The sequence below is a fragment of the Cyclopterus lumpus genome, chromosome 12 (genome assembly GCF_009769545.1).
Source record: "Cyclopterus lumpus isolate fCycLum1 chromosome 12, fCycLum1.pri, whole genome shotgun sequence".
NCBI classification, from domain to species: Eukaryota; Metazoa; Chordata; class Actinopteri; order Perciformes; family Cyclopteridae; genus Cyclopterus; species Cyclopterus lumpus.
Window position 1 is genome coordinate 19,015,465 of NC_046977.1, and position 21,511 is coordinate 19,036,975.

The 21,511-nt window shown below is 40.3% G+C and overlaps 1 protein-coding gene across 5 annotated transcripts in view; it reads left to right on the top strand.

Annotated features, from left to right (window-relative positions):
* The first annotated feature begins 2,649 nt into the window (after nt 1-2,649).
* Nucleotides 2,650-21,511, top strand: part of nrg1 (neuregulin 1) — a 39,154-nt gene continuing 20,292 nt past the window's right edge. For 3 of the 5 annotated variants that reach the window (XM_034547685.1, XM_034547688.1, XM_034547689.1), the window contains exons 1-4: nt 2,650-2,878; nt 3,003-3,957; nt 15,847-15,985; nt 20,811-20,869. In XM_034547685.1, coding sequence (XP_034403576.1) covers nt 3,267-3,957; nt 15,847-15,985; nt 20,811-20,869 — 889 coding nt within the window. In that variant the 5' untranslated portion in view covers nt 2,650-2,878; nt 3,003-3,266. The remainder of the gene's footprint in view (nt 2,879-3,002; nt 3,958-15,846; nt 15,986-20,810; nt 20,870-21,511) is intronic. The other 2 variants (XM_034547686.1, XM_034547687.1) reach the window with 2 other exon arrangements.

Here is a 21,511-nt window from a genome sequence, read left to right on the forward strand (position 1 = left end):
AAATAGATCAGCATATTTAATGAAGTTGGAAGACTTTCCTGATTCTTGCACTTTTTGAGATGTACCCAGATGGATGAATGCACTTATTGTAGTTCCTTTGGGATAAAAGCGTCAGCTAAATAATATATAAATGTAATGTAATGTATTACACACATGACTGCTCCTCTTGACTTATGACAAGTTAAACTTCATTTGAACCCAAAGAGATCAGCATACACTTGGAGATTAGTGGAAATAGTTAAGACTGCATCTAAAAATATATATTTTTATTTATAGAGTTTGAAAAAGTAAATTTAGCTTTGTTTTGTATTTTGATACACCTCCATATTTCATTTCTATCTGTTAAGCATGTATAAAACATTGGTGCATGTGCTTTGTTTGCTCTTGTGGAAAGTGATTTCTCTTAAGACTCAGGGTCCCAGAAGTGGCAGGAAATTGATAAATGAGCATGATTACTTTTTGTTTGTGCAAATTGCATAGATCAATGGGCAATATAAAGCAAATTAAAGAATATTACGTATTTATTTTCATCACTCATGCTGCATTGATGTATAACACAACAGCATCTAGTGTTTGTGTGTGTGTGTGTGTGTGTGTGTGTGTGTGTGTGTGCGTGCGTGTGTGTGTGTGTGCGTGTGTGCGTGCGTGTGTGTGTGTGTGCGTGCGTGTGTGTGTGCATGTGTGTGTGCGTGTGTGTGTGTGTGTGCGTGTGTGGGTGCGTGTGTGTGCGTGTGTGTGCGTGCGTGTGTGTGTGTGTGCATGTGTGTGTGCGTGTGTGTGCGTGCGTGTGTGTGTGCGTGTGTGTGTGTGTCTGTGTGTGTGTGTGTCTGTGTGTGTGTGTCTGTGTGTGTGTGTCTGTGTGTGTCTGTGTGTGTGTCTGTGTGTGTGTGTTTGTGTGTGTCTGTGTGTGTGAGTCTGTATGCGTGTGTGTGTGTGTCTGTGCGTGTGTGTGTGTGCGTGTGTGTGGCTGTCTCTCAATACCTTCTGTTGTCAAATGAATACAGCAAACAGTTCAATGTTCATTCTCGTCCTATTGTATTTCTATAAGTTCCATTCAGAATTGTGAGCTTCTTGGCTTACAAAGAATACTTTTTGAGAAATCATTTTTTTCCCTTTTCCAACCCAGACACCACTTGGCAAGGCCAATGAGAGCCAGGGGAGATCATACATACATACATATATACATGTGGAAATAAATATATGAATAAATAAATGTGGAAATACACAAATTAATTAATTAACACTTTATTTTGTATATATTTATATAGTCGATCAATTCATTTATTCATTGTTTAATCTCTCATGCTCATTTATTTAGTGATCTATTTCTTCTGTCACTGTTTAAGCCTCCATACAGGATGAAAATGCTGAGAAGATAATCAATGCAGGTCCCTAATTCAGGGCCTGACAGGAAGTCCTCTGCCTCAGATACCATTACTGGTATTAATTCTATCCGCGGATGGGAAAGGGTCACAGCAGTGTCAGTGTTCAGTGTGGCGGTGACCTGACCTCTGTGACTGTCTTCATCTTGTTTAAGCCCTGACTCCTCAAGAAGACTTTAGATTGTCCTGCTAGCCTATTAGCCCGCGTGGTGGGGGGTTGGGCAGTTTATTGGCGGTCTGGGGGATTTCTGTCACACTCGCATGCTATTAAAGGAAGTGTTAGTTTTGTGATCAATATCCCCAGTTTATGTCTGATCAAACTGGACACCAAAATAAATGTTGTAGAATGATCTGGCATATTCTGTGTGTTTATATTTTGATATTTTATGTTATGTTTTAATAACGGAAATGACTAGGCCTGATTTGTATTTTAGTTATTTTTAGCAATTTCTTGGTATTCAGAATATTACAAAAAAAAGTTTATTTACAAATAAAGCACCCTCTCTGATAGTGATTTTGCACTCCAGAAATGTCCTCCTAGCAATGATAATCGAGTATTGAGAGTTATAACAAAACCACGGTACGTTATTTCTACCTTTATCCACGACCATGTGCTCTGTTGCAACCATCTTGATTACTATAGGCTGGGTTCATAGCAGACATTTTGACTTAGAACAGTAGGTCAGGCACAGGTGTTGCTAATATATATATATATATATATATATATATATATATATATATATATATGTGTGTGTGTGTGTGTATCTATTATTTTTCCTCATTATTATCATCTGTGTTATTATGTTATTACACTAATGAATATATATACTTTAGAAGAGTAGAACACAATGGCTGTATCCTCTTGGGGTGGATCATATGTCTGCTTCACCGGCTCCTTCCCCTTGACAAGAAACACACCCTTTAGTATCAGCATGATCAACGGGGAGTGGTGCTGGGGAGGGGGTGTGGGGGGGTGGGGGGTGGGGGGTGGCTACAACAGTTTGCCTCTCTGGGATTCGCTGACATGCACTCTAATTGGATCAAGTATGAACTTGCTTAGCTGGATGCTTTGTGCTGGGATTGGGAGCAGCCTGCAAAGAGAGCACGGACACCACCAGACAGGAAGAGAGGCAGAGAGGGAGGAGACCAAAGACTGCCCTGCTCGCCACTTGGGAAGGAAAGACTGAGAGAGGAGGGGTGAGAGAAGAAAAAGGGGAGTATCCCGTCTTCTCTGCCCTTCTCTGCTACTGCAGCCCTCCCCCTCTCTATGCTTCTCTTTCTCTCTCTTTCCCCTTACTCATCTGTTTCTGTGGCTGTGCTGAGAGGAAGGGCACCTGCCGCTCCCTGATGATTCAGCCTTTCAGCTACTTGGAGCTCCACAGACGAGACAGCATGTCCCTCCTGCCACTGCAGTGCCTGTCCGTCCTGTCCTCTGCACTACAGCTACTGCAGCTGGCCCGTCACATCCACACCGCCTCTTCTGCCCAAGTGCTCAGGTGAGTGAGTGCTACTGTTCCACCGCTGCTCTCTCGTAGACCATGCCGAACATTTAAGGAATCAAATTCTCTGGCAATCTTTTTTTGTTTTTGTCTGCAGCCAATTTGACAGTTCTATTTTTAGGCTGATTGCGTTTCCTGTGAGGGAGCATGAGTAAGGAGCTCTTTTCCCTCTTGCGCAGAAGGCGGTCTACATCCTTTCCAGACTGTTAAAACGGTTCAACTCACTCTGAAGAGCATTTGTACCTTCCTCTAAAATCCCAGCTCTGACTCTGCAGCCTCATGATGGAGAACATACTCGAGGAGACTGGTGGCAGACAGCCACTGTGTGATGCTCTGAGTTAAGCGCTGAGGTACTCAGAGATCCTTCATCCAGCAGTTGGAAAGGATGACTGAGGGAATGGAGGACATCTCTTCTGGGCCAGCTCCCCCTCCTGGATCAGTCTCCCCCGCAAGGTCTACTCTGGACACTGGACAAGTCCCAGAGGAGAAACCAGAGGAGACAGAAGCAGCTGTCCGGGAGAGTGGGGAGGAGGGTGCAGAAGGAGGTGGTGTTGGTGATGGGGAACATTTGGGGGCTTTGGGAATAGTGGCTTTGCCAGGGACCTGCTGCGTGTGCATAGAGATGGAACAGATTAACAATTGCCTGCACTCTGAGAAAATCTGCATTCTGCCCATCCTGGCCTGTCTGCTTAGCTTAGCCCTCTGCACAGCTGGCCTCAAATGGGTCTTCGTGGATAAGATCTTCCAGTACGAACCACCAACACACTTAGATCCCAAACGCATTGGACAGGACCCAATTATAATATCAGTTACACCCACACTGGGACTAACTATGTCCATTCCTCATTCAAGTCCGTCGTTTGCCTCCTTGACCACCGTCACTACTCCAGGACATCCTGATGTTTTAATGGAAGAGAAATCTACCCAAAGTCCGCCCATGCCTGAGCCTCCACGAGTGACTCAGTCTGATCCCTCTGTTACACTGAAATACAACGCGGAACGTCCCACCGTCCCAAAACAGACTCCCCGCCCTCAGACAACACAGGCATTAAACGACATCATCATCCCAACAATATGTAAGTACCCAACACTAAACTGTGAAAGCTCTTTCAGACAATAGGATATATTTATGGGCTATAAGCTGGAGTCCTATATAACCTTGGACTATTTGCATCATTGTTGAGACGAGCTCAGCGTGTTTATGAAAAGGATTCAAATGTTTTGTCTGCTTTATCACTGAGTTTGTCAAATGTGCGTTCTATCAACTGTGCCAGGAAGTGTCAGGACTTTGCCTGAATGCAGACACATTGTGACTTGCAGAGTGCAGCATAGAGGCCCATGACTAAGCCTCTGAAATTGTGCTACACAGATAGGCGTGCTGGAAATAATAGTTTTATTCAAATCTACCTTACCCATACAGTGGTTGAATGTATCATTTCTAATATTCACTCCTTCCTCTTAAAGTATTATCCATCCATTAATGTTCTTACGGTGTTATTTTGAATTTCTTAGCTGATAGGAAGCATAGAATATTAAAGATCCCTAAAATGTGTCAGTGCACATTTTCATTTGTATGAAAAAGTAAAAATCAATAAATGATGAGGGACACAAACTGGAACTGCAGGCTGTGGTACCGGGAGACTTCCTGTTTTCTGTCTGTGCTCCATTTCAAGGTCAGAGCTTGCTGGAGGCTAATTGATGCCCCCTCCATCCCTCCACCGCAGGGAAAAACAACCCACTAATACCGTCTGTCTGCAGCGGCTCGGCACTATGACATGTCTGCTGTAGACACGTCGACGTGTGCTCTTACGCTGTCTCTGGGTCAGCTCAACTAACATGAAAGTAGTGGACGGGGGTCTCTTGGTTTCCTCTGGGAAGGTGTGCTGCTTTCTTACTTTAATCAGCACCACAGAGAGATGATGGGCTAAGGGGTTTAAATGATTATGTTATTAGGGTGGGGGGGATCCTTCTCTTGGAAGAAAATGTGATAAACAAGCTTTATTGATGCTCTCTCACTCGTGCACCTTATTTCCAATGTCTTAATTATTGAAAACATTATATGTTTATGAATAATTAATAGTACTGATTAGAAACCAAAAACGTCCCAACTTTATTGTCTAGAGTTGGAAAACAGTTATACATTTATTTAATCTCACAACAGTGGAATGTAGATTGGTTCAAGTACTGTACTTTAGTCGACTACAATTTGGGGTACTTCATTACATCTTAGATTTACATATGGACAGATTCAAATTTGTACAAAATATACAAAATGTAATCAACTTACTTATCATGACAAAGCCAGAGAAAAATAAAAATAACACCCAGGTCTATAATGTATTATGGATATACTGATAATGCCTCATAATCTGCATATAACGCTGTATACTTATAGTTATAAGCACTCATAAATATCCATATTACTGTACAACAATAATAAGACATTATTTATTATTAGTACACACATCATTTTTTAATGACTTATTAGGTCATATAGCATAATACTTCATAATTGCTGGTCACTTACTAACATGTGTTTGACATATAGTATATTACACATCTCATAGTTGTATACATAATACTCTTTTTATATTAGAATAATTGTTATAATATGCCTAAACCTCAGGAATTTCTTACTTCACTTAAAGCACCACTAAGAGTAATTTATAATCATATTATAATGTATAACAGAGATTATAATGCATCAGATTATAATGTTTTAGAACTAAGAGAATTTTGAAGTATTAAAAAGCGTTTACTTTTAGTTTCACATAGTGAGCGAAAAGTGGTTGAATGTAATAAACGGGTCAAATTAAAAACTTTTCATGGCTGAAGCTTGCGAACAAAACTCATTCCTTCTTCAAGTTGAGCAAAAGGTGGACAAACTGAAAAGGGTCTACTTTTCTTCCTCTCACATTGTCAGTGAATTTGAAAGAGTTCTGTTCCTGGTCAACTTCAGCTTTAATGGGGCCTCAGTCCTCTTTCTGTTCTCACTATAGTCCTTCCTTCGTCATTGCTTTTTTTTGGTCAACCTCTGGTTCTGAAAACTGAAGCCAATGCGAAAATGCCTTAAACCTTTCTCTACTGGCCAGCAGGGGGCGACTCCTCTGTCTGCAAAAATAAATCTGATTGTATAGAAGTCTATAGAAAATGACTATTTCTCTCTTGATTTTATTCCCTCAGTAAACATTGTAAACATGAGTTTATGGTCTCAATCTCTAGTTTCAAGTATTCTTCAATACAGCATGATGTTCATTTAGTAAATGATGGCCCATTTTGAGTAAGATAGACCTTAAAGCAGGGAATGTTTTAGGGCGGGGCTACCTTGTGATTGACATGTCACTACCGCTACCAGAGCCCTACATGGCGTCTCTACATCACTCCTAAATACATGTCACAATACCAACAAAGGCATACAAAGAAAAACTATACATACATATCACTAAAGATACCTCTGTACTTCATGGAAGCCTTTCATGTGGTTGTCGACCATGTGACCATATGATGTGGACCCTTCAATGTTTCTCTTTCTTTAAGGACTATGTCTGTTATCTGCTCTACCACTGAGACATATAGACTGTAGCTCAGTGGTAGAGCAGGGTTGTCCTTCAATCAGAGTATCGTCAGTTCGATCCCCGGCTCCGCTGGTCCAAGTTCGATGTGTCCTTGGGCAAGGCACTTAACCCAAATTGCTCCCTGTGAGTGTGTATATATGATTAGTTAGAGTCCTGATGAGCAGGTGGCACCTTGCATGGTAGTGTTACAGCGCTTTGAGTGGTCCAGAGAATAGAAAAGTACACACCATTTACATAAGAGGCATAATCATTTATGTATCTATCTATATTAATTCATATTATATATACCTATACAGTATCTACATTTATCTATTGTGAGACTTTTTCTTGAGGGACTTAACATATTTATATTCGTTGACAGTCTGTACATATGTTCACTCACTCACACATTGACTCATTTATAGATCCATTGCAGATATCGTGGCCCGGCTGCTTAGTGTTTTACTTTATCTCTATTTTTTTATCATTATTATCTTTTGGTTTGGTCCTGTACTCATACCTGTACCTCTCCTGTGTTTCATTGGAATTGCTGCTATGATACCTGAATTATCTTATCTTGTCTTAAGTAGGCAGCACAGTAAAATCGGAATTGTGGAATTAACTCGTATAGTGTTAAAATTAACACTATACGCCAGTGTTTATATAATCCACTCGGGTTCAGTGTTAAAGTTACACTTTGGATAGTGTTAATATGTTAACTCTTTCATAGTGTTAAATATCTAACACTCACAGTGTTGTATTATGACACATAAAAGTGTATTTTTTACACTAAATTGTGTTGTTTCCTTTCACTAAATGTGTTAACATCCAACATTCACGGTGTTGCATTATGACACATAAAAGTGTATTTTTTACACTAAATTGTGTTGTTTCCTTTCACTAAATGTGTTAACATCCAACACTCACGTTGTTGCATTATGACACATTGTATGTGTATGTGTTTAGATTAGTTAAAATGTGACGTAGCAGTGAACAAATACAACAAATCATTTAAACAAATGTTTCCATTTCTTCAGAAAATGTATTCCAAGCACCATGGGCACAACTTAACTACATACCGTATGCACATTTACAAAGAAAATAAAAGGTACAACATATAGGCTCTCATCTTTACCATAACCACTTTGTAGGTCAAAGGGTTTGTATATTACAAGACTGTCTGCTTTGATTACATCTTTCTCATTACAGTTTGACAAATGAAACACTTTAACATATTTTTAAACTAGTTTAAGACTTTTGCTCTTAACTCATGGACTCTTGGAGACTCATCTGTTGTTGTAACATCGATGTTGTAGACAGTTGTCTGCACGAAGGTGAAGAGTGGGACAAGGGTTTCATCATAGAGGTTGAACACATAGTGGGATTTAAACAGTTCATCAAAAGCACCCAACGAGCTGGTGGCTTTGCACGGGATGAGCTGTTTGTCCACTACGATGTAGAAGGCATCAATTCGGTTTTGGGTTCGGCCAACAGCAAGGATGTATGGTTGTTCAGCCACTCTGCCCTGCAGGTGTTCAACGATGCTGCAGCATGACTAAACAAAACAGAACAAACACCTTAGAGTGGCACTTCAAATTATCAGCCACACATTGGTACTTGCTGTTCCTTGACAGTTTAATAGATCCACCAGTTTGACCAGTCATCTAGCCCCTTGTCTCACAAGCGTAAACTTTACTGGGAGTGTGTTCCTTCCAAAATTAACTGTGACTTCATTTGGGAGGAAAATACTCCCAGTTAAGCATGCGTAAGAATCTGAATTATCACTTCAAAGTAGCATAGAAAAAGGAAGAATTAGCACGTTTTCAAATGATCACTGCATACTTGGGTCTATAAGAGAAAAGAATAGTTGATTTGCTACTGTGTGTGTGTGTGTGTGTGTGTGTGTGTGTGTGTGTGTGTGTGTGTATGTATGTGCACAAAGTCCTTAATGTTTAGGAATTATTGTGAAGTTTGCAACATTGAGTTTCCTTTTTTGCAAACTTGAGTTAATGAAACTGAAAAACTGGCTTGTGGGATCAGATGAGACCGACGTACCTTGTGAAAGTGCAACATTTTGCCCGCTGCACCATTGGGACTTATTTTGATCCTCTTCCGTCCAGCTGTGGGTGGCAAGAGATGGAGAAGGAGCAGCAGAGAAGCCATGTTACTGTCCCAGTCTGCCAGGAGCAAAAACAAGACAACAAAAAGTCATTAGTATGTACTGGAATGCACACAGATAATATCACCAGCCATTTGGAATATAAACCATGCATTTCATGTAACTTACTGCTGTGATCGTTCTCTGCGAGGTTTTTATCTGCCGTCAGAAGTCGGCACAGTTCAGCTGTCTGAGTGAGGTATTACTATTATTATATTACAATATTATTATATTATTATCAATGCTTCCTATTTAGCATGTCAAAATAAACCAAAAGTGCCTGCAGCAAGAAGTATACTGCCTTCTTCTGACATCATAAGACAAATAGCACCAAGTAAAATGATACAAATAAATAAATAATGCACAGCACAGAAAATATCTTGGAAGAAAACTGCCACTTAAACAGTGTGCATGCAGGAGATGTTACTCACCTGCACTGATGAAATCCAAGTATGTGAACTATTGCTGTAATCTGATGTACTTCTTTATCCAGTGGTACTTCACCTTCAGCAGCATGATATCTTGCAGAAACTGCCAATGGTGGAAAAAACTAGCCTATGGTTATTAAAACCACTTGTTTCACTTGAATTCCTCTGTTGGACAGTGCATTTATTTCAACCAGGAGAGACTTGTTTAAAAGAAAAGAAAAGAAAGAAATGTACACTTTTATTGATCCCCGTGGGTAAATTCCTCTCTGCATTTGACCCATCCTCAGTTATTAAGGAGCAGTGGGCTGCAGTGAAGCACCCGGGGAGCAACTGGGGGTTCAGTGTCTTGCTCAAGGACACTTCAACATGAACTATGGGGAGAGCGGGGATCGAACCGGGTACCTTGTGGTACAGCCGACCCCAAAATGTTTAGAATCTAACAATAATTTATTACAATTGCATAACATTTGAATGGCGATTGGTCTCCATCCTGAATTTGGATAATCAAGGGGTAGTGATGTTGAAGTCTGATAAGGTAGAATTCCCCCGGAGTCCAGACACTGGTGGTGAAGAAGGGAGTTGCTGTAATTCGATGAAGAATGAGGAGCATGACTGATGCTGATTGGAGGTGCTTGGGTGGAGGTGGGTCACAACTGTTTTGAACTGAAATGACAACTGACAGCAGCAGAGAGGAGAACCTATTCAAAAGTGTTGACAACAATGTGATTGGCTAAAGGAAACTGCGCAGAAACTGGTTGGTTCATTAAAAGTGTACGCCCCCCAATCAGCTAATGGAGTAATCCAGGGAGAATTAGAGACTGAGAAGTGGCGGTAATGCACCAATAAGATGCATGCCAACCGCTGTTAAACCACAAGAAGAAGAGACTGAGGTTATGAATGAAAAGGAGTGTCGAGAGTGTCTCCCTGAATGAACTTCCGCTTAAGCTTCATGTGTTCAGGATTCGGATCATATTGGGCTCTTAGCTTTATTTTCTGTGCCTTCATTTTGGATGTGAGTGGGTACGTTTTCTCATTTCTGCTTTTAGTAATCGTCACTGTCTCTGATATATGAGACATCCTGGTTTTGAACTGTCCGTGGGAAGAATGACCATATGTGAGTCTGTCCATTCTTAGTTGAAGTCTCTGGTTAAACTGTCAACTTTTCTCTTGAACGCCATGTGAAATAACTTCTCTGACTCACGTATTAGTCGCCAACTACTCTCTCTCTCTCCCCCATGTGTGTAAATCTCACTCGAGTCGGGAAGCTTAGAACTCTGTTTGCATTGTTCTACCAAAGTGATTGCACATTGTATTTGTTTTTGTCTGATGGAGCAATCTGGTTTACTTGAAAGTGATTGCAATTTTATGTATTTTATTATTTGAAAAAGCACAGATGGAAGAGTCACTAAAAGTTATTTCAATAAAAATTCAGCACCTACCATTTTTGTTGAGGCGGTGGGGCGTGACAGAACAAGTTTGAGAACCACTGCTCTAGTGGTAGTTTCCACCATTCCAGATGTTGCACTTACCACACACAATTAATTAAAGATATAATAACAAGTTTTAAATTATATTGAATTGCCGCTTAACATTGAGTACCCAGATTTGCAATTTGAACATTTAAAAGATGATTATTTAATCACACAAAGTAAGGTCTTTAAAATATCATCGCCAATTAGCAAAATATGAGTGCTATAGTATACTGAATTTCAAAGGCTCACTGAAAGAAGATGAAATATAATAGAAAGGGTTGTTTTGTTAATTATCCTGGCAGTGAGATTAGGGCAATACTACTACTACTTGTCCAATGTGGGATTATTGGTATTTTTGTTCTGAGCTAAAGTGTGTCCACTCTGTGGCCACTATGTACTCGCTCTGTCCTTAGGATAGCTACAAAAGCACCTCTTTAACTCAAATGTGTAATGATAATAAAATGATGAATTGTTGTTCAATAAAAATAATGTCACGCATTTAAAACACAAAACGTGCAGACAAATGTCAGAGCCTATTTGGAGATGGATTGGATAATTTACAATAAAGATCTCCTTACCATTCAAATGAGATGATCATGAAACATGTGCAGGAAGTAATGAGAGAGTATCAACATTATTATTACTCATCCACATTAGCTTAGCACTAAGTCAAAAGAGCGAAACAGAAAACAATGTAGCTCATGCTGGTGAGAGAAAATGAATAAAGGTAAGCACAGAGGATTGCTGTGGTGCCGCTCCAGGAAAAATTGTCAAGTAACGATGGGTTCTCTTGTCTTCAGTTGCTAAAAATAAATACATAATACATAAATAAATATATGAATAGATAAAAATAAAAAAAATCCAAGATTATTTTAATTGGCAATCGAGCACAGATTGTCAAAATATCTTTAGAAATTGAGATCCAACAATTTAACAATGTTATTTAGGTAAACAGCTAAAGCTTCGGGTGTAAACTGATGTTAACTTTTTTTTATTTTAAAACCACACTTACAACTGACTGATTTTATTTAGTTTGAATTTGATTACGTTGTGTTCACAAAATGTATACATATAATACAGTATTTGATTCACATTAGATCATTTTTCACTTCCACTGTGATTCCAGTTAAACATGAAGAGAGATTTCTCTGCTGGTGCAGTGCATCATGGTTTGTCCTTGACCACACTTGACAGAAACACCATCCGCTGCAGTAAACTGATTGCCCTGCAAATAGCCTCCAACCAAGTTCTGCCCAAAGAGCCTGGACAGCAATGAAGTGAAGTGGCCTGGTGGCTAAGCTCCAGCCCTGTGTCACTGCCCACTGGTTTAATGTTTCTGATCCACAAGCAAAAACTAAGCAAAGAAATCTGCATGGATATCTGTACTTCATCAGGCATGATGAGGGTGGGAAAAGCTGCTCTGGTTTGAGCACTATAGACACACCATTATGTTGCCCATGCGTGGGCTTATTAACCCAGGGTGTGCATGGATTTACTGATTGACATTGATTTGAATGGCCTCCGAGTGGCATTGCCCTGGAGAGATAGTAGTGTAATAATAGTGTTCTATCTCTCCACACATATTCCATATGTATAGGACTTGGTAAGGCACCTTGTGAGAAGACCAAGTAGACTGATGCAGCTGCAGCTTCTCAAGACACTGGTAATCAAATGAGACGTCCCCACCACCAGAGTGCTCAAACAAACCCCTTATATACACTATACACACACACACACGACAAGGCCCAGGAGGTTGCTATGCCCCGTGTAAAGTGCATGGTCTGGCAGGAAATGACAGTAGCCCTCATGCGCTGAAAGACCCTGTAGCTTCCCCATTTTCTTAGCTGACATCACTATACGCAACCATGTAATGGGACTGGAAGGGCTCCTGTCATAGAGCTGCCAGAACATGGCCTAGGTCCTAAGTCTCTGATTGCCTTTCAGGATCTGAGTGATGAGGCTGCATTCGCCCTCAGCCAGCCTATTAGCCCCAAACCTAAGTATCCTTGATAGCTGCCATCATGCCTCTAAGGGCCGAAAGTGATTTAACAGCCTCAAGTAACCCCTACAGTTACTGGAGCACCTCCAGAGCTGTACAAGCCAGTGTGTCAACTCTGTTAGCTCCATGATACAAAGATTTCCCAGCAATACAAAATATGCCGCTCTTGTTAATGGTGCGAGAGCACTCTGCATGATCTGAACCATTGCAACCCCCACTGACCGGCCCTCTCAGGGACCAGGCCCAGAATTTGAGCCCCTGTGGAAAGGGATGAAACAGAGTCCCATGTGCCTAATTCAGAAGGTCTCGGCGACCCAGATGTTCCCATGGGCTCTCCCCTCCAAGAGAGGTGACAGAGGTCCCTCAGATGAAGCTGGTGGACTGAATGCCACCAACTAATGGATTGATTTACATGTGAGGGGGGCACTCTCTTTGGCAGGAAGGATGGATTTGGGAGGAGAGTAACCCCTGAATCATCCAGGTATCAACAGATGCACATCTGGCTCACTGGTAGGACGTAGAGTTCATTCACTCGCTTTGCTGACGTGATAGCAAGCAGAAATGTTTGTCTATTTGTCCTCAGTTCAAATTGGGGCAGACACAAATACAAATTCAAGTCCCATGATGGCACGACATTGACACTTGATGATCTAAGCCTCTGTGCGCCCTTTGAGAAATGAAACCATAGTGACCACACTGTCTTGTGCATGCCCTGCTGAAATGTCAGCTACATATACTTTCAAGGTTCATTCAGGAGAAGCTGTTGTGACACTTGTAGACCCTGCCTGGACATGGTGATGATTGATATGATATACTGTCGGTCCAGATGCGAACAGAGTGCCAGATACAGTATATTGCTCTGAGCTTGAGCACATTTATATGTTCTAAACTCTGCTGTACGCTCCATCAGCCTTTGATAGTCCTGTGCTGCCAGACTGCACTCCAGCCCAATAGAGAGGCGTCTCCACAACCTCTATATACAGTACCAAGGGGGTTTTCTCTTCCAAGGCTTCCATGTCTGGAATGAAAAGATGAACACCCTGAAGTTCCTTCCCCGTTGCCAATTGGAATCCAAGTGAAGCCTGTTGACCCAGATTTGAAGGGGATGTAAAGAAAGAAAACTCAGTCGGACGACCATGGACTCAGCTGTCAGCATGCCCAGCAGAAGGAAAAAGAGAAGCAAACTAAAGTTTGCTAAATAGTCTCCACTGTCTTTTGGAAAATGAAGGCTCTCATGTCATGGCCAGGAGGCAGAGGGCTGTGGCCGCGAGGATCTGGTCCCCTATTGTTAGGCTAGAGATGGAGCAGGAGATCTATAATCTGAGCAAACTCTGATGAAAAACTGCCAAAGTGTCAACCTTCCCTACTTCTTTTGGTTGGATCAGATGAGACTGCCCTGAGTCTCTTTGATATTGTTGGATCTGCAGCCATACTGGCAGGCGACAGCCCGGTATTGCCACTTCTCGTAGGGTCATCCTTTAATCCTTCAAGTATGAATGCATTATGAATGAGATAATCCCGAAGGACAGATCATTGATGGCACCTTGCATTTACCATATCTGCAATCTACTCCATTTACCATATCTGCAATCTAGCCATTGACTAGGGTCTAAGGTTCTAGGATACGCCTGCCCTGAGGTGTTCATTTCTCAGACAGGCAGGTCGCTGTTCATGGCCATCCTCTGTGTGGAGGGGGACCATACAAGAGTTACAGAGTTACATGTCATGAAGTGGGTCAATCCCAAAAGCCACCGGGCTACTCACCTGTCCAGCAGTAGTTCAGCACAAACTATAACGTCGAGATCACTGCTCCGTCCAAAAGAAAAGAAACGTTAATTAAGCTTGAAAAAACCCCATCAGCTATCAGTTTCCTAAATTGTGAGGAGATAGAAGGAACTGGTTGTGTTATGAAGTGCGGGATTTGTACTGGGTCGTGCCCCTGCGTTATCGCATGGTCACAGGGGACTTTGTTGGTCTAATGACCCGCACATATGCAAAATGGAGATATTGGGTGTAAAAAATAATTAATTAAAAATAAGTCAAATTAATGCAATCAATTTTCTCTTGAAGTAAAGTTTACACAGCAAACTTTATTCACATCTGTGAATGATTTATTGATGCTCCAGCATGAATTTTTATATTCTTATATAGACCCTATATGGAGGCAATATCCACTGTACCCAGTTCCCTTCTTGAGGCTCACTTCCCTTTCTCTTTGAGGAATAGATCTTCACTAATCACATGGTTAATCTGAATTCATGAAAGTGAGTTTATTTCAATGGTGAAGGAAAAGAGGGGCACAAACATAGACTGTTTATAAGAAGTGTAGCATCATTGTGATGTTACCCATCGGTTTGTGGTCTGCCGTTTTGAAGCCTCGAGTACCTCAATTTGTTCGTTGCCTTCAGTCGCCTTCTTGGCTTTTTGCAACCAGTGAACGGAAGTTACCATATTTGGAATGCAGAGGAGTGACGTAGAGACCCCATATATATATATATATATATATATATATATATATATATATATATATATATGTATATGTCTGTATATGTTTAGATATGTATCTATGTATATGTATGTATATATGTATGTATGAAACTTGCGTATTGGCTTCACTCGTCAGAACCAGAGGACACAACTTCCTTGGACACAACTCGTTGATGTATGGAATATTGCCCTTGATCTATGATAATGATTTATCAGGGAATAGGTTCAATACAGGGGAAATAAATAAAACTCTGCTGCCTCACCTCATGACATGAGTGTCAGATGTTGTTGATATCACCAACATGACAGATCTCAGTGCGCTGACTGTCTATTACTGCAGGTTAGGTGAACTGGATAAATAAATTCTCTAAATGAGAGTTCTGAGGTGAAAAAAACATTAATGCCCCCAGCCATTATTGTGTTCAAAGAAATTGAAATTAGAAAAACTCCTGACTGCCTTTTTGTTATATATATATATATATATATATACAAAAAAAAAAATATATATATATATATATATATAGGCTGGATTCACAGCTTAGTGGACTCCCAGAACAGTAAAACGTTTCAAAATATTGTTTACCCACTTCTGCAGCATAATGCAATACAACTACTCATGCTCAAAATACTCTTTTCACCATAATATTTCTGAATGGCTTTCATTTTACATTGGTTCTTGAATGTGGTGTTGAAAGAAAATGAAAAAAATGCTGGTGCACAATATGAGTGTTTTGAACATACTGAACATATGAATGTAGAGTTAGTGACAGTGTTTTGCAATGTTTCTATGGGTATTTTGATATTTTTCATTTGGAGTCACACTGAGTCTCGTTTTCTTGCTGCTCTAATTGCGGGTATCTTCTGCAGCTGCCACCAGCACCACCACTACAGCCAAGACCTCCAGTCATGTGACACGCTGCAGTGACAGACAGAGGAACTACTGTGTTAATGGAGGGAAGTGCTTCACCCTTGAAATCCTGCCAGGCACCACAAAGTTTCTTTGCAGGTATGATAGTAGGTTAAAATACTGACTTTGTTTGAAGTTTTCATCTCACTGAATATGCTATAAAACTGTTACTGTAATTAATGATATCCACTACATGTGGGGTAATGTAAACATAATGTAATCTTTAATCCATGCATAAAACATACTAATTCATTATAGGTATGTAACTTATGTGTTGTGATCAGGGATTTTGCGATTATTTGTCATCAGATAATACTTTAATCAGTGGCTAGCACACAGACATTATACAAACAGTCCAAACATAGATTGTTAGAATCATAAGCTAAAATAGACAGTAACTAGAAAGGTGCAGATCTCCTCCAGCTGTGTCTGCATCGACCACTGCTGTGTTTGTGATGGAATAAAAACAACCCACAATTGGCTATCTTTGCGTCTAGACACCAATGGGCTCTGAAGCTTTTTAAAATACACTTCATTCTCACCAACTCACCAACTCAAAAACAAGCACCAACGTTTGCAGACAATCGGTTCAAACCCATCCTTTAAGACAATCTGGCCAAAAAACTCAAAACTCATTAAGCTGCCGCTACATGTAGCAGCGACTGGTGGTGATGTACTCAGCAGTGTGGACTGTTAGTTAGTTAGTTTGTTAGTTAGACAAGCACTGTGTCTCTGTGTGTGTGAGTAATGCACTCAGCTGTGTGATCACTAGGGGCCCCTATTAACTGAGGGCTGGTTAAAAGTCGTGAGGGAGTCAGAAAGCAGTCAATGGCAGTATAAAACAGGCAATAAAAGGTTTTCAATTTGTAAAAAAAACATTTCAAATGTATTTGTATCACCTAAAATCCCAAATTGGCCTCATTGGGCTTTACAATCTTTACAAGATTTAAGGAGGAGTCTCATTCCCTGGGGAGTGGTGCTCAGTTGGGGGCTCACCAGTATCCCCACACCTTCCCAGGAACTTTCAACCTGGGCAACTCTAGAAAATACAACTCCAGCTCCTTTACAGGAGTTTGGTTTCAGAGCCAGTGCTACGCATCGAGGTGAGCCCAACTATATCTATATCTCCCCCTCCCACACCAGCTCCAGTCCCTTTCCCACCAGAGAGGTGACTATCCACGTCCCTAGATGTAGAGACACACGCTCAGTTCTCCACTGTTGCCTGCCAACCAATACACCCAACCCAAGAAGTGTTGGGCCCACAGGGCAGTGGCTCCATGTTGTCTTTTTGGGCTGTGCCCGGCATATTTGTGTTACAGCACTTACCTTGCACTGTACACAAGTAACAAGTCTTTGAGGAAATGTTCTCAATTAAACTAATATAAAAAGGTAATACCAAATAGGGGTATTGCAAATGCCTGCCACTGTAATCTTTGAGGACTGCTGAGGTGTAGATGAAGACAGACCTCGACACATAGTTGAGAGCCTAAATAAGCTGTTCAAAACATGGTCACGATTCCCAGTGTAAGAATGCTCTGTGATAATTGAGAATCATAGCACACACCTTTTTGACAGCCAATGCTATGAGGAGCACTGTTTTAGTTTTTCTAGAAGATAAAATAAAAGTTACTTTACGTCCAATGACTAAAAAAAAAACTGAAGATGATGTAATCTTTGGTTACAAAGAGCTCCGTCTTTGAAGGGTCGTGTGCTCTTTATCAAAAGCTGAAATCGTCTCTCTATTCTTGACAACAAAACTGCCAAAGAAATGGACAAATTGCTGTTTAATTGTTTGTGGAAGAATTGCATACACCCTAATAAGAAAATCTGTAGTTATCAATTTACATATCCACAAAAAGGTTTTGGAAATGAATATACAAGCACAATTTCTCGTTATTATTATTTGATATAATGGTGATATTACATGTAAAAATAAGTATTTTCAAGAAAATTGGTTTGTCAGAAACATTGTGAATAATCTGATTATGATGATTTACATTTACATTTCAACTTTCCTTCAAGGGAATTTGCTTTGGCAATGGCATCTATTTCTAATGGGTCTGTGACTTTGTGTCAGGGATTATTATGTCAAACTGATGTTTCTTTGGTAAATACAGTGGGCACACCTTGTGGAAAAATGTGTTTCTCACCACCCTGTAAGAAAAATAACTGAGGTATTCAATTATACAAATATAATTTGTGGCTTCCATGTCCATTTTTTTCTTTTCTTTTGATTATTTATTCACGTTTTTCTATTTTATTAACATGTGTTTTTTTTATTTTTTATCTTCTGCGGTTGCCCCCCTGGCATGTTAAGTTTGAATGTATATATTTTGCTTTGGGTTGTTTTGGGCATCCGTACAGACTTATCTGCCTATGTTTGGTTGTTTCTAAACCTGAGTATGATGTAAGTTATACCCCTCGCTCATATCAAAATGACATTTGAGACATTGGACTGGCTACTGATTATTCCCTGTTAAAGATAGTGCATTTGTGAATCGTCGGGGAGAAGACATTTTCAAATACATGTCGTTGTGGATTTAATTTACATTTATTTAAAATTTGCCCACAATATTTTGCCCACAATATTTGTGTGGGCATCAGGAATATATTTGTGATTTTTTTTTATATGTGGATTTTTATTTTATTTAACTAGTTTGTGTGCTATTTCAACTATTTGTATTTATATATACGAATCACAAAATACATTTGTCAATCCTTCTTTGTGCATTTCTTAATACTGGGACTGATCTGACCCTATCCTATCCTTTTGAATTTGTATCAGAGAACATTACAGGACTCTTGAATGTGTGGGGTGGTCAGCAAACCTCCACCAACTGTTTGAAAAGCCTCACTTGATAATGAGGAAGTCAAAGCAAAAGTGGGAATGGAATGGCATTGTGTTGAAAATACAACAAACTTAATTTTGAATAACGTTTAATTTTATAAAATTACATTGAGTAAAACAAATAGTGTGGCTATTTTAGGTGTCCAAAGGAATTAACTTTTAAATTGGACAATACTGCACCTCATGATTGAGCTACAATACCATCTTCAGTGCCAATGCGGGAAGTAGTGTACCCTTTAGCGAGGTGGAAGTACAGTAAGGGCATGGCGGTCAGGTGGTGGATCAGTATGAAGCACATCTGTGTAGCACATCTGACTCCAGCAGTAAGCCAGGAGTTTTTGGCTAACAATTGAAATTTGCTGTTTTAGTCAATGTAGCCACAATATTTTTCTAACCGTAAGTGGGTTAGTTGACAACATTTAAGGTAAGGACCTTAAATGTTGTTAATTTTCCATGATGGCAATTTTTGCTTTACCTTCCATGTGCCACTTGTCACTCGTGACCCTGCGACTGGAAGGTAAAAAAGGATTCCCAAAAGGCAAAAAAAATCAGGAAGCTATGCTAGTCACATTAATACTTAATTTAAACACACATACTGTAAAAGGCATTAATTTAAAAAAACATTAGAATTGGATATTAAAAAACTTAGTTGACAGCATTGTTGGTTAGCAATAAGGTTATATTGTGGATCCTTCCGTGTTTTGTGAATGAATGGATGTCTTTGTGTTTGTGCATGTGTTCTCATGTCTTTTATGTAAAATGTCAGTACTGTTTATCTCTTTCCTTTCTACCCACCAACCAGGTGCTTGGCTGGATTCACTGGGCACCGATGTGAACAAGCTGTGCTTAAGAAAGTCTCTGACCCAAAACGTATGTGAATACAGCTGTAATCAATCCCACATGTCATTGCTGGTGTTTCACCCGTGCCATGTTTTCTCCAAGAATTGGTGGAGAATTCCATTTTTTTTATCTGATGATAAGCTAGGCATTATACCTGCAATTCTATTTCTTTGAGCTCAGGGGAAGCCCTCTAAATGGGTCTAAAGTCTAGCACACTCATGTGGAGTAGTGCACTACAATATGCATGTACTTCACATCTCATCACACCCCATCCATGCTGTTCAGGGCAGAAAACTGCCTTCATCTATGGTTGAAGTAGCCTTTCTTGTCAGAAGGTATGACATACTATCTACTGTTCTTCCCATTCAGCCCCACCACTTAGCCCAAGAGAACACTCTCATAACAGGTATTCCCTGCATCCCCACGTTTTCTCAATGGTCCAGTGCTAGACTGACCACTATGTGGTTGGTAAGGCAGTGATGATTTTAATTGTTAATACTTGCTTGGTCATTGCCCCTTGGCATTGGAGAGAGATGTATGGAGGCCCGCTCTAGCGACTGTCTGCATTGCGCTGAGCTCGCCCCGGGAGTAGCTTTTCATGTGAGTTGTCAGTCACTCTTAGTGACAGTTGCTGGTGAGTCAAATTAACGTCAACCACACTTGTTTCCTAAGTGCTTGTATTGCCTAAACCTAACTTCCTTTGAAGACGGAAGCCTATTTTGAAAGGACACCATGCATGTAATGCCGTCCTGACATGTTTAAAACTAATGCTAGAGGGGTACCTGGCGCGTTGATCTCTGATGCCAAGGTTGGGCTGCTGGCACATCATGACTAACAGATTGCCATCCTGTATGACTGCCATGCATCTTGGTCTATGTTGCTATTTTGGATATCGGATTATGTTACAGGCAAGACTAGACTTGTCCTGAATGGCCGCATTAGTACATGCACATTTCAGTCTGCTCCTAAGACAGTATTCAAACCTATAGAGTTTGATGGAGGGCCTGTGCAAAATAGAACTGTTTATCTATATGACACCCTGAACTGGAGACTATAATCCAACGTACTTGTGTATGAAGGTCTGCGATTATTGATAGACTCACAGACTACAGCTACACATATTGGTCAAGCTGGCCCTTCCTGCCAACACCAGTGATGACTGTCGTGGGTTTTGCACAGCTCTATGAACTAACTCCTCTCTTCTCTTCTTGTTTCTTTCTTTTGTTTCCTGCTTAGGTGTCCAAATGAATTTACTGGGGATCGCTGCCAAAAATATGTAATGGCCAGCTTTTACAGTAAGTCTCTTTCCTAATATATTTGTTCTTGGATTGGAGCATGCTCAATTAACAGTTCTTATGCTGTGTATCTGTTCTTGAGATCTGTGATTTATGCAGCCCAAAATATTTTGCATGGTGAAGTTTGTTTCACAACATGTTGTTTATGTTAAAGCTGCATGTGGTATTGTAAAAGTTGTAGACATTTTATGTCCATTTCAAAATACAAGGAAGAGTATTGCAGATTTACATTGTTAAACTGAAAGATTTGTTTACTGTCTGTATGTTTAAATACATATATGTAGTTATATATACAAAATACCTGATTTATTTATATTAGAACACAGTCAAACTTGCCTGGGTCAAGACATTTGAATGAGCGCACTCCACCGAGTTTGAGTATTCTGATTCGTCTGGCATCGTGACATGAAATAGCGGTTTCTCCAATAAAAAGTAATCAACAAATCAGGGCAGTAGTGGGACTAAAGATGAGCCAATCAGCACCAGGGGTGGGACTAACTTTGTTGTCAAGCTGTCGTGAAGTTGTTGTCAATCCGTTGTCAAGCTTTGTTAGCTGTGCGTTGGAACCGAGGAGTAATAATAACAACAATGGAGACCACAACAGGCGGCACTGACGCTGCTATCGTGGCTGTTCTAAATCAA